This window comes from Hirundo rustica, chromosome 2, assembly GCF_015227805.2.
Source record: "Hirundo rustica isolate bHirRus1 chromosome 2, bHirRus1.pri.v3, whole genome shotgun sequence".
Taxonomy (NCBI): Eukaryota; Metazoa; Chordata; class Aves; order Passeriformes; family Hirundinidae; genus Hirundo; species Hirundo rustica.
This window is the reverse complement of record NC_053451.1, coordinates 31,898,935-31,912,012: the sequence shown is the minus strand read 5'-3', so window position 1 is coordinate 31,912,012 and position 13,078 is coordinate 31,898,935. Positions and strand designations below refer to the sequence as shown.

The 13,078-nt window shown below is 42.2% G+C and overlaps 1 protein-coding gene across 9 annotated transcripts in view; it reads left to right on the top strand.

The window, feature by feature from the left end:
• Positions 1–13,078, top strand: part of TENM4 (teneurin transmembrane protein 4) — a 585,909-nt gene that overhangs the window by 516,530 nt on the left and 56,301 nt on the right. For 6 of the 9 annotated variants that reach the window (XM_058419235.1, XM_040055308.2, XM_058419240.1 and 3 more), the window contains 4 exons: positions 3,513–3,780; positions 5,802–5,945; positions 6,958–7,207; positions 9,729–9,749. In XM_058419235.1, the coding sequence (XP_058275218.1) occupies positions 3,513–3,780; positions 5,802–5,945; positions 6,958–7,207; positions 9,729–9,749 (683 nt within the window). The remainder of the gene's footprint in view (positions 1–3,512; positions 3,781–5,801; positions 5,946–6,957; positions 7,208–9,728; positions 9,750–13,078) is intronic. The other 3 variants (XM_058419241.1, XM_058419238.1, XM_058419236.1) reach the window with 1 other exon arrangement.

Genomic DNA, 13,078 nt, shown 5'->3' with positions numbered 1-13,078 from the left:
ATATTCCACCCCAAATATTGACCAGTGAAGGTTAGCAGAGTTTTTGGTGCAGGAGTTTACAAGAGAATCTGATTTGTGGCAGAGTCCTGACTGTACTGCAGTTCAGAAATGGACTACTTTTCATTTCTGTACTGGATGTACATACATTAAAAAATAGCCTAGCTGTCCATTCCTGCAGCTGCATTTTATAATACACAGTTCTAGGCAGGGAAATGTTAAATATATAAGGTGTGAGCACATAGCTGGGAGGAGGTGACAAGCAGATAGCAGGGCTGGGAAAGAGATTTTGACAAGTGGGTAGATAAGAACCTCATGAGCTCCAACAGATAAATGCAGAAATAAATGCAGTGCTCTCTACCTGGATGCATTCAAAAAACTTAGTCGTGCATTTTTGATATTTGATTCAGGTGTCTATAGACAGATTTGGGGCCATTCAGGATGCCCTGAAGTGCCCCTTCAGGTCTCCAGCTGTAGTTTAAGAAAGGTGGAGATGTCAGGTCCATGTGAGAGTTCTCATGCCCTTGCAGAAGTTCTGGTTACCATAGAACATTTGAAAAGCACTAGATGTCTATGTTAAGGCCCATGAAGCAGCCTTTAAAATGGATTTCCTTTTTAAAATTCTCTCTGAGCGTCTTACAAAAAAAAACAAAAACAAAACAAAACAAACAAACAAAAAAACAAACAAACAAACAAAATTTTGACTGTACCTTGCCTGTCTGCTGGCAGAGTGAAGAGTAGTTGTAGAAGACATGTGTAACCCAGCACACAGAAATAAGATTTCCTACCTTGTCTCATGCAAAGAGTAGAAAAATTGCTACTAAGACAAGAACAGATCAACACCATAGAGCTAAAAAAACATGACAGTGAAAATTGCTACCATGTGTAAATCCACAGTAAGCCTGAAGAAGCAGCTCTTCTGCCTCCCACCCTCATGGCTGGACCTCTTTAAAAAGAGCAAATTATATTTTTTAGTCTGGGATAAACTCTAAGAGTCTTTCACAAGGCCTGCATATGAATGTGTCTGGGCCAAACAGCAATTATCAAATAGAAATAAGGGCACAATTTAGTTCTTGTTACTTCTAGCACATTCAGATTATTTTAAAGCTTGTTTTCCCCCTACACTCCCACTGATATCCTACTGAATTATACACCTCCCTACCAGTGCTGTGTTGCTAGTTTGTCACCACTTATAAACTACAAATATATTTTGAATCACCTGAATTACTATTTGAACCCTCTCTTCAACCAGACACCTTTAAACAAAGCCTCTTCTGCTGCTCAGTGCCTTGGCAGCGTTGGGCTGACCTTTTCTTTGGAATGGTAGACAGCAGAGATAGATCACGATAATTACTTTTGACAAGGATCTGAATCAGACTGTCAGAATAGTATCTCCATGACAATTATTTTTGACTGTATTTATCCTAATGGTGTTACATATGAAGACAGATTAGATGCAAGGGACCACCTTTGTTGCAGTTTGGCTCAGCTCATCTCTGGTTGAGCCTGGTCCCTGTCCAACTTGTTGCTGATCTCATAAAATATATTTTTTAAATCCTGGGTTTTCCCAGTTCTGTCATATTTCAGCCTCCTAAGCACTGATTTTAATGTAAATTAAAAAGGCTACATTAGAGAAGGTAAATATTTATGAGCACAGTGGAATGGGGCTTTAACTGGCTAGATGTGTCGGTCTTCAAGTGCTGCAACACTCAGAGCTTTCTAGTTATCACTTGAAAAAGTGTTGAGCCTCGGATAACTTCTCCGAAGAGGTGTTTTTGGGGGGCACATTACAAGATTTGTCATTTTTGATAACATTAACCAGAAAACCTGTAAAGAGTTGAGCAGCTCGCTGTACCAGGGAAGTTTGCCACTCTCGCATAGAGGGAGTTGGGTATAGGAGTGACATAACTCGGAAGGCATGAGGGTCATGGAATCCTAGAATTTCCTGAGTGGGAGGGGGCCCACAAGGACCATTGAGTCCAGCTTCTGGCCCTGCACAGGACACCACAAGAATCACACTGTGATAGATGTGATCCCTTCCTGATGGGTGGGTCGCTTGACACACCTGCCTTCAAGCTTCCCCACCCTTAAAATTCAGAAAGATGATTATTGCTAGGGAAGTATTTTACAAGCTCATTTAGGGTCCAGCACACTGAAGAACTTCAGAAGTGGCACAGGAGAGAACTGTTCCAGCTGCTCTTTTCATACCTTTTAACACATCCTATTAGCAGACCACGCTTTCCAGCTTGCTGATAAGCTTCTATCTTCATTTTTCAATCTTCGTCAGAGGTTGCTGACTTGTGCCAAAAATGTCCAAGTTGGGTGCTTACCCAAGAGTGAAGTTTTCTTGAAAGTGACAATTTTTTTCTCCTAAGATTTTTTTAATCAGCATATTGCATGGAAAGATCAGCACAGTGTCAGGGATATACTTGTTTCACTTTCCATAAACTTTCCAAGCATTTCTCCATTAAAAGAAAAAAAGAAAAGAAAAAAAAAAAAAAAAAAAAGGAAAAAAAAAGGAAAAAATTAAATCTTAAGCTCTGGTGATACTTTAGCAGGTAAATTAGCTGAAAATTCCATCTTTATTGAGGCTGCTCTGTTCTCAAAGCAGAAAAAGCTTTTCTTGATGTTTCTTCAGTCTTTTCTGAAGTTTTGTACTGTAATGGGGAGCTGTTAGATAACTGTCCCAGTCAGTCAAAAAAACCCACACTTATGGCTAGAGGAGAAAATGAAGCAAGTCACTTAGAATACAGAGGAGTTTGGAAAAGAAAGAGAAGGAAGAATGCAAGGGAAGGGAAAGGAGTTGTAGGTGGTAGATCAGGCCAACAGTTTTATCACTTAAGTAAGAGGGAAAGGAATTTTAAGCAAGCACCAGAATAAGTAGGAAAAAAGTGAGGTCAGAAAGTAAGGGCGAGAACACAGATTTTAAAAACATCTAGAGGTAGATGGTAGATCAGGTAGAGAGGGTCAGAGGGGAGGTAGGAGAGGAGCAGTTTCAAAGAAGGAGGTGGGTAAGTCAGAGAAAGGAAGGGTGGAATCAGGATTCGCTGATGTCTTGGAGAGAATTGCATGTTATGATCAGGACCAGGAAACATCCTTAAGGCCAAGTAGGGAGTGATATTTTACTAGGAAAAAGAAGCCAGGAGACAAAAATTAGACACCTCTAAAACCTATGATGATAAAAGACAGAAAATGGAAGCTAAACTGATGGCTTGTAACTATCTGAGATCCCAGCTCTTTTCTCTGTGGGAGAGTGAGTCCTTTTGTATACACTGACTTAATGTGACACTTATTTCTCCTGCTATCCCATGTAACAGAGATAGAGAAGGTGGGAGGCATTCCTTAGCTTCCAGAAATAAGTTACATATATGATTTCATACTTGATGCCTACTAGGTGCCTTTTTAGACATGCCTGCCAGAGCTTTTATACAGGTGTGTTTGATTAATTACAGCTTCACTGCCTTTTCCTGTCTGCTCCCTGCTGATTTAACACCTCATGGATTGCTTTTCCACAGGCTCTACAAGAGGAGATTAACGTTTCCGGCAGTAAAATAAAAGTGAGTTACCTGAGCAGCCGCACAGCTGGCTATAAATCAGTGCTGCGGATCAGCATGACCCACCCCACCATCCCCTTCAACCTCATGAAAGTCCACCTCATGGTGGCCGTCGAGGGACGCCTCTTCAGAAAGTGGTTTGCAGCAGCTCCAGACCTGTCCTACTATTTCATCTGGGACAAGACAGATGTCTACAGCCAGAAGGTGTATGGGCTCTCAGAAGCCTTCAGTAAGTGACCCCAGGGTCTGTGGCTCCTTTTAGAAGCAGCTAAGTGGCACTGATAGGCCTTGTCCTAGATCAGTATGGTCTCACTGCAGACACATGAAGTGGTCCGTGCAGATTTTCTGCAGCACACGTTCCTCATCAGATGAGTCACAGGATGGTCTGGGTTGAAAGGAATCTTAAAGACCATTTAGTTCCAATGACCCAGTCATGGGCAGAGATTCCACCCATTAGATCGGATTGCCCAGAGCCCCATCCAACCTGGCCTTGAACACTTTCAAGGACACAGTACAAATTCTTAATCTCTTCTCTGGCTCATGGCCCAGCATGTACATCCTGAGCTGCTCCCATCATATTTATACAGAAGGAATTAACTGGGGCTAGAAGCGTTTGGCTACCCCTCACCTATAGCCAGAAATTGTCAACACCGCTTTGAAATGAATCCCGAGGATAGCGCCCTGATTGCCACTGCTCCTTGTGCCTGACCTTCAGGATTGCTTTAATCTTAGTTTCCCCTTTGTTACCCATTCAAGAATGCCATTCCATACTGGGTGTTTAGTGAGCAGAGATAATGCAGTTCTGCAGTGATTGCTTCCCATCTGTCAACACTCAGTGGACATTCACTTACAGATCTTCAACTGAGTCTAGACTAGACCTTTCAGGCTGCTGGGAAATGATATTAGCAAACTGGGAAATATCCCAAATTACCAAGCACAGCTCCTGTTGACGGAAGGATTGTTCATTGATGCCTGATAGCTCAATTGAAGATAAGTCTTTTTAGAGGAGTTGCAGGATGCCTGGTTTTCCAGGAGTAAAAATAGGTGCCTTCCTCCTCTCACTCAGACTCAGCAGGCTGAATCATAAACCCTGCTGAGCCTTACCCAGTTCAGAGTGCACACTGAGAAACGAGTCCTGGTAGCATATCCTGAAGGACTCTGCATGCATGCTCTTTAAGATCTAGATCATCAATGGGTCCTGGAGTGCTCCATGAAACAACTCTGCAGCTCCAGAGTACCCAAGCACGTCTGAGAACATCAGCATTCATGCTTTCAATGATTCCCACCTCCAGAACAGTGGAAAATATTGACCTTTCATATCCTAACTTACATCTTTCTCTGATACAATCTGCAAAAGACTATGTTTGATGGTGAATCCTGAGTTCTCTCAGTGCTCAGCACTTTTCAAATAGTATGGTAAACTTGTAAGATCAGACTTTTTTTTCTATCTAGTAAAAAAAAATCTATGTAATTGCTTTTCATTTGTGTGGAACTTGCAGTTCTTCTCTGCTTCAGCTGTAAAGATTAGAAGAAGAAAAGCAGACCAGTGAAAATGGTCCTGCTTCTTCTGAGAAAATCGTAAAGGAATCATTATTCTGTCAAAAACATGATTTTCGCTCTGCTGACACAATTTTAAGCAACTTCAGCGTGTTCGGTGGAGTTACTCCTGAAAGGCTCTGATTAGACATCATGGCAAGCAAACTTTTGACATTAACAATGACCACAAGTCAACCTGGCTGAGACTGCTGCCTCGGAGGGACTCACTGCCCCATGCATTAATTGCTCAAGTCTTTACCTTCCAAGAAAGTTCATGATCAAGTTCAAGTTCCTGGCATGCACTCTTTGATCAAAGAAAGTAGATAGGGGAAAAATTCTCTCATCTGAGAGTCCAGCAGTGGTTTACACTCTCAAATCTTAGAATATCTGAGTTGGAAGGGACTCACGGAGATCAAGTCCCAATCCTAATATTCATTGTTTTAAAATACATCATTAAAATGGCGTCTTTTAAATTTTAGCACATTCACTCAACACCTACAATGGCACTGACCTTTTTAAATGCAGAAGAGAGTTTTAAGAGAAAAAATATTATGTGCATTATGATTGTGCATTATGTTGACGACATTATCAATTAAATTAGCAATTTTTTGTAGAAATGCTCTAACCCCTGCTCAGTTGTGACTGTGTGTGTGTTGGTACTGCATTTCTGGGTTACTAATCTAAGGAGTCTTTTTGTCTCTCTCTTGTTCACAGTTTCAGTAGGTTATGAGTATGAATCCTGTCCAGACTTAATCCTGTGGGAGAAGAGGACAGCTGTGCTTCAGGGTTATGAAATCGATGCTTCCAAACTTGGAGGATGGTCCCTGGACAAACACCATGCCCTCAACATACAAAGTGGTAGGTTGTCTGTGACAAGTAACAGGAATAATACAGCATTGCAAGACCCAGTTGCTCCTTCTGACTAAGAATTCAAGAAAAGGAAAGGAAAGAAACCTGACCAACACGTGTTCTCTCATGTATTTTACTGATAAGTTGTTTCTAGTAACCTACATTTAGAAGCAATTTGGTGTGCAAAATATAAAAGAAGCTGGCCATCATGAAGGATTTGAATGTCAGCCCAACTTTGTAGTGTTGTAAAAGAAAGGTATTAACAAGGAAAATATTCCTAAAATAACGAAGGGGAGCCTATTCAGATTGGAGCTGTCACTAAGCATAAATCCATCCAGAGGCATCCTCCAATGTACCAAGTGTACTTGCAAAACAAGAGGCTTCATGGGTCCTAAGGGAGAATGGAGGGTTCCAGAGTCCTTGAAGACTGCTGAGGACTGCAGTAGGGTGGTTCAACAGCTGATCAGAACATGTTCGAAGGTAGAAGCACTGTGTCCCTTTGGATAATAGTGGTATGGGAGCAAACATCCAATTCAGCCCACATCACTGCTGAGAGCATTACACTTAAAGGGAAAATAGGCAGAGCTCCTCTGAAACTTTGCGGATGAAACTTTCTCTAGAAAATGTCCCATGGTCTTCCCAGCCCTTACTTTTCAATGAGTTATGTAATTTCTTTTTTTTTTTACCTGTTAGGCTGCAAATTACAGGGCAAGGAGCAGGTAAAAATTCATAAGATGCTGTAAAGTGTATTTCATTCAAATATAAAGACAGTCTTATTCTCCCTACATATTTTCCTTCTGCAGGAAATGCAATGGGTCTTAAAAAAAAACAAAAAAACACTTCATTCAGAAAAGAGGCTCCTCATTTGAAATCATTGCAAAACAATACTATGAAAGATGATAAACCTTCTTACTTCTTAGCAGATTCCCCAGCTGGCATGCAGCATTGCCAGTTTGTGCTCCCTTTGGTCTCAGTCTCCCTGTTTCTTTCATTTCCGTAATGCTGTTTTCTGTCTCTCTAGGCATCTTGCATAAAGGAAACGGGGAAAACCAGTTCATTTCCCAGCAGCCGCCTGTAATTGGAAGTATTATGGGCAATGGCCGCAGACGAAGCATTTCTTGTCCAAGCTGCAATGGTCTGGCAGATGGAAACAAACTTCTGGCTCCTGTTGCCCTAACATGTGGGTCTGATGGAAGTCTTTATGTAGGAGATTTCAACTACATCCGAAGGATCTTTCCCTCTGGCAATGTCACCAACATACTGGAGCTGAGGTACTCTGTGCTGAATGTGGCCGTTTGAGTAATGCTCTTAAGTTCTGCAGAAATCCTATGTACCCAAAAGAAAAATGAGCAAAACTCTTAAAAAAACAAACAAAAAAAAAAAAAAAAAAAACCACAAAAACAGAGAAAAAGTTGTCTGGATCTGCCTCTTCTGCAACTCTGCTGACTTTGATTTACACCAGAGAAACACAGGCCTAGCAAGTTCTTCCAGAACTGAATCACATGCCAAAAATATTGACACATTTCTGTGCTGCTAAATCAGGCTGTGCTGATGTCTGCCTTTTCCTATAGTCAGAAACCAGTGGGAATGCTGAAAATTAACAAGCGCCTCTGAGATAACCTAAACTTGGAAGGACGCAGCACTGATGATGATGATGATGTGTAGAGGTGAATCAGGATTGCTAATCACTCATAATTTAGACAAGATGATCACTCTATGCAGTCACAGACTGGGTATTTCTAGTTGTTTTTTGAGGGGACAGCTGTAGCAGCCCCTTTCAGTTCCCTACTGAGAAGTAGTGTCAGGCTGAACATGCAGATGGGGAGCATCTGGAAGTAAGTGGAGAGTTTCCTTTTAGCGCCAGAAAGCAAAGGAAAATAATATACCAGGAGAAATAAGAAGTAAGGGGCAGGAACATCCATTGAAAACAATGAAGCAGAGGGGAAAGTATGATTTGTCACAAGTTCTGAGAAAATGGCATAAATTGTGACTGAACCAAATTTCAAATTGACCTCACTGGGGATATTTTTCCTATCTAAAATTTCCACAACAAATACAAGCATCCACTTCAAAGCAATGGGGCCTGGTTCTGGGTTTTACGTGGCCAGACAAGCCTCACTCCAGGAAAGTCTTATAGAGTAAAGAGTATTCCTGAATGAATCTTCCGTGCTTGACAGGCCTAAACTCAGGTCCTGAGAAGTCAATATGAGGATAGCCTGGTAGGAAGGTTCAGTATTCCCATTTGCCTCTCAAGATGTGGCCTGAAAGTGAGAATCTTCCCAAAAATAAGACCCTTCCTCCTCAGAACTGCAGATCTCCCCACTGCCGAGGACAAGTATAGTACTGCATTTCTGCAAGGACTGCAGCCAAATTTGTTCTAGATCCCCTTAGTCCCTCATGCATAGACATGCCATAGTCATTAGACCTTGCCAAAAGTCTTCTTTGGCACTCAGAAAAATCCTTGTAGATCGTGTATGGGGAAAAAAATGGTGTATGGAAAAAAAAAAATCAAAAATCCAGACAGCCACCAGAAGGCTGGCACTTACAGAACAGCTGCCTTGGTATGCGCACCTCAGAGGGCTGGGGCACCTTTCAAGAAAGGAAGCAAGAACGTAATTTTTGCTATTCTGTTCCATGATACATGAGAACATAATATCTCTCATGTTTGTAAGGTGGGAAGCTGGGATAAGCCTTCAGACCTGGTCTTCGTTAGGGTGCACTATCCTTCCAGTGCCAGAAAGTTATTTTAATGACCAAAGGTGAGATTTCCAGAAGGGCCTACGTGAGCCCAAATCCCATTGCAATGGAGCAGGATTATTATCTCTTTCCCAGAAGTACAATTTTGAATACCCAATCCCCGTTTCAATGTCACTGGAAATACCAGACTAAACAGAGGTTTTGCAAAGTGTTTCTTCTTTGGGGAAGAGAAAATTGGAAGCCTTGACAGAGCAGCTTTGCTGGCTGTTGTGTAAAGCCACTGAGTTAAATTTACTCCAGAGTTAAATCTGCTGCAACGATTGCTGCTTCATCTGTGCAAACACTCAGGTTACTGGATCTAATGAACATTTCTTCACTTTGGTGTGCTATAAAGTAAGTGGGTTCAGATGTCGGCTGCCTAAAAGCTGTGGAGGAAAGCCATTGCTTTTGGACTAAATGGAGTTTGCTTGTGTCTTTTCAAATCAGCATCTCCTTTGAGATTAACACCCTCACTATTTGGCTCCAAGGTTTGTTTGCAGGGGTGGCTTTGGAGTGTAGTGTTCTGGAAAACAAATGCATTGTGGGTCGCAGAGAGCTGCAGCTGGGTGTGTAACTTAGACCTATGAAAAATGTCCAGCTCGGCAAAATTTCAGTCCTCTGGGCTGGAGTTCATGAGGTTACAGCAATGAACTGCCACCAATGACTGTGCCACTCTTAAGTTACCTTTATAAATCACAAGGTGTTGCTTTGACTGAGGGTGAAAAAAAATGTAAAGCTATCTGCATCTACATCTATTTAGCTCAGTGCTGCACTGAATGATAGATAAAGTCTGATGGTCCTATCTCTTGTGTGTGTGAGTAACTCCAAGCAGGTGAGATCACACTTCCTTTGTGATATGCAGGAGTGTATAAGTGAGCTCACTGCCAAGTAATATCCAGTATAAAATACATCAATGTCATTCCAGCTAAGTCTTTATTTATTATTGCATTGTATGATACAGTTACTGTCAAGTTTTCAATCTGCTAATAATGCATCGAACTGAGCTGCTAACACCTCATTCTTTCTTCTATTCCCTGCTTTCCTGTCTTCTGTCAGAAATAAAGATTTCAGACATAGGTAAGCCAACCAGTGGAGAATTCTTATGCTGCTCCCTGTCTTGTTGCATGTTGTTACACAGTGAGCCACAAGTGCCATTTCCAGATGATTCAATAGCAAATGAAGCTGGCGTGATTAAAACTGGCATAGGCAATCAGTCATCAGAACTGGGAGCCATTAATCACGATGTGAGCCATGCAAGCTTCTGCATGAGCTGTTATAGCTGAAGACAGGGGAAGTACAGGCAGGAGAAGCAGGATAACAGGAGGAGGAGGGGGGAAGAACAAGGGGTGGGAATTAACCAAGAAAGCAGAACGGGAACAGCATCAGGATACAGATCACTGGAACAACTAGGATGGAAAAATAATTCTCGTACAGTGAAAAGCCTTCATTTGAGTTTGGGGGTTTTAACAGGCATAATGAAGATCCCTATGTGCCCCAGCATCACCAACCCAGGGAAATTAGTTTTTGTAACATTTTTCAGTCTGAGCTTTCATAGAGAGCTTTGACACATGAAAGTCTGTCAAGCTCAAATAGGAGGTAGCACAACTCAGAACCTTAGCCAGGAAATGCAATAAAAGAGTAATGACAAGAAAACAGGATAAAAGAGAGACTCCTAAATTGGAGCTTTGTCACTAAGAATATTTGTCACTTGGGTTCACTGGAGTTTCAGTGGGTTTGATCCAATCAGTTGCATTCCAGAAGATGTCAACTTCCTGTCAGTGCCTGTGTTTGCAAGGACTTCTCCGACTGACAAGTTTCCCATCCTTCTCCCTGGCTGCTTTTCTAAATCAGAAGCTTAGACTGTGTGGAGTTGGGATTTTTTTGTGTGTGTGTGTAGTTTTCTTTTGCATTTGGGATTGGGGATTTTTCTTGCTACATGCTTTTCATTTACTATTTCTTTGACTTTATAGAAGCTATGCTAAACCAGAAATGTTCTTTTATCTGCATGCCTGGAAATGAAATTAAGTAGAAACTGATTTTTTATCCTATTGCCAGAACAATAACGAAGGGCTGAGCTTCACAGTATGATGGACTGGCCCAAAGCACCTATTAGCAGGGCTGGGAGGTTGGTACCCAAGACCTTTTCACTGACGGTCCTCATCAGGCTGAGTTCCAGCCCCCCAGCTACTCTTTCACATAATTTGAAGGCCACAGAAAATTTCACTTCACTTTGGAACAGCCACGTTGGATCCCAAATTCCCAAGAAATGCACAGCCACTGAAGTGCTTTGACAGTGAATGGATATCTGTTATGGGAAGAGGTTTTGTATATGAAAGCAGTAACTGAAGGAAGACCTGTGGACTGGCCACAAACACTGCAGATTGTCAGGCAGAGTTGGCAGGGCTTCAGCTTTAGGCAGTTCCTAAAAACTAAGAAAGTAAGTGAAAGAAATCCAAGACATGTTTGCTTCAGTGTAGCCCAAAGGGGATCAGGGAGGGAGGAAGCAGGTGAGGAGCTCCAGATCAAATACTCCCATCTGTGACTGCATCAAAGGAGTCACCCATCTGTTAGTGCCTGTTCTGTGGCTTTTGCTTTAAAACTTCTTGCTAGGAAGTCTCTTTGCTCCTGACCCTCAGTGGGTGTAATCTCAGCTAAAGCTCCAGTGCTTTGAACTCCAGAAGATCTTAAGCTTGACACCAGTGACCAGCAGTGGTGCAAATGGTGAGGTCCACAGGGCTGTGTTGGAACCCTGGAGGCTGAAACTTAGTGGTTTGGAAAAATCCATATGAAATCCATATGCTAAAGCTGCCTCAGTTCAGGAGAAAGGAAGTCCTCCTCAGTATGTAGGCTGTGGTGAGCTTGATCTCCAGACGTTCTGGAGCTACCCACTAAGAGATGTGGCTTTACAGCTCTGTGAGCATAGTCAAGGTCTAACTCCGCAAAGGCCTAAATGAGGAATGTTAGCTAAGCCAAAAAGCATCACTAAATCATGATGCCTTCTCTGCAGGAACATGGAGGGCAGTGAGATATTTCTGTCTTGCAAATATATGAAAAGTGGCCATATTTAAATTTATTCTTCCTTTCTGGATTCCATTCATATGGTAGAGAGAAGTCTACAGTTAGTGACAAAGAGAGGTATCTCAGCAAACAGCCCTAGGATCAAATAAAAAGTCCCTCACAGTCTCTGGCTTGGCTTATGGCATTGTTATAAAGTTTTATTGTCCCGTGTGTCACACAAGAAGATCTTTGGGCGTCACACACAAACTGCGAACACTAAAAGACTGGGTGTAAATTCAGCTTGCTGCACTGTCTGGCCTCCTTAGGTATTTATCTATTGAGTGCCACCCAGGGAAAAAAAGACCAGTACCTCACACAAGCTACAATTAAATCGTCTGGTTCTGAGCCACGGGGTGCTTAGCATGGAGCCATGGAAACACAGCTCCAATGAACAAAAACCTCCTGGCAACAGGAATTTGGTAGTTCTTTAGTCACCAGCAAATGTATACGGCCAGCAAGGCTCAGAGGTGAAATGGGGAGCTGGCACAGAAGAAGAGGTGGTTTTGTGTCCTTAAACAGAGACATCGGATACAAAGAAGCCCCAGGGGTTTATCCAGGTCAGTGGTTGTGGGTAACTAATTTTGGTAGTGTGACTGCTCCTGTCTGTTGCCCACAGTGGGAGCCAGAGCTGTACAGTTACCAGTAACAGAAGTTGTCCTCTGAGGAAGTGGTAGATGCCCTTGCGTTTGAGAAACTAAGATACAATTCATCTTGTAAGATAAATGTTGAAAATGTGAAGACAAGTCCTACCTCAAAAGGTGACATTTCTCTCCACTGTTTGTGAAGGGAATTAAGGCAGCCAGCTCTGATGTGGGCATCCACTTTATAACCATCTAAAGCTTGGTGATATGAAGCCCTTGGCATTTTACAGGAACCAATAAAAAGGTGCAGTCTGCTGTGCTAATATTTTGTAGGGAACCTGCTGAAAAAAGGGACCATCTCCCTTTTCTCATCTCTATTTCTTAGAGACTGGCCTCCCACTCTGGAGCAGGAGGTTCCTTCCTAGGATTCCTCCAAAACATGGGCTCTGGGCCCGAAGGGAGAATACTAGCCTTTGTTCAAAGTCTGTGCATATATCATAGTACAACTGAAGCAATCCACAATTCAAGCCTCATGCCTCTGCCAGCTCACCCAACTTTGTATCCCATTTCTTCCCTATGCCTGTGTGTAAGGAATCACGTAAAGCACAAACACTTTAAAATGGAGTCTGAGTCTCTTAACATACTTGCAGAGCTCCCTAAATGGTACTGGCACTATCCTGTCCAAACAATGAGAATGATAAAAGGGTGAAGGCAGATGTATGGAATAGACTATACACAATCCCAAACAGGTGGGATCATTGTGGACTT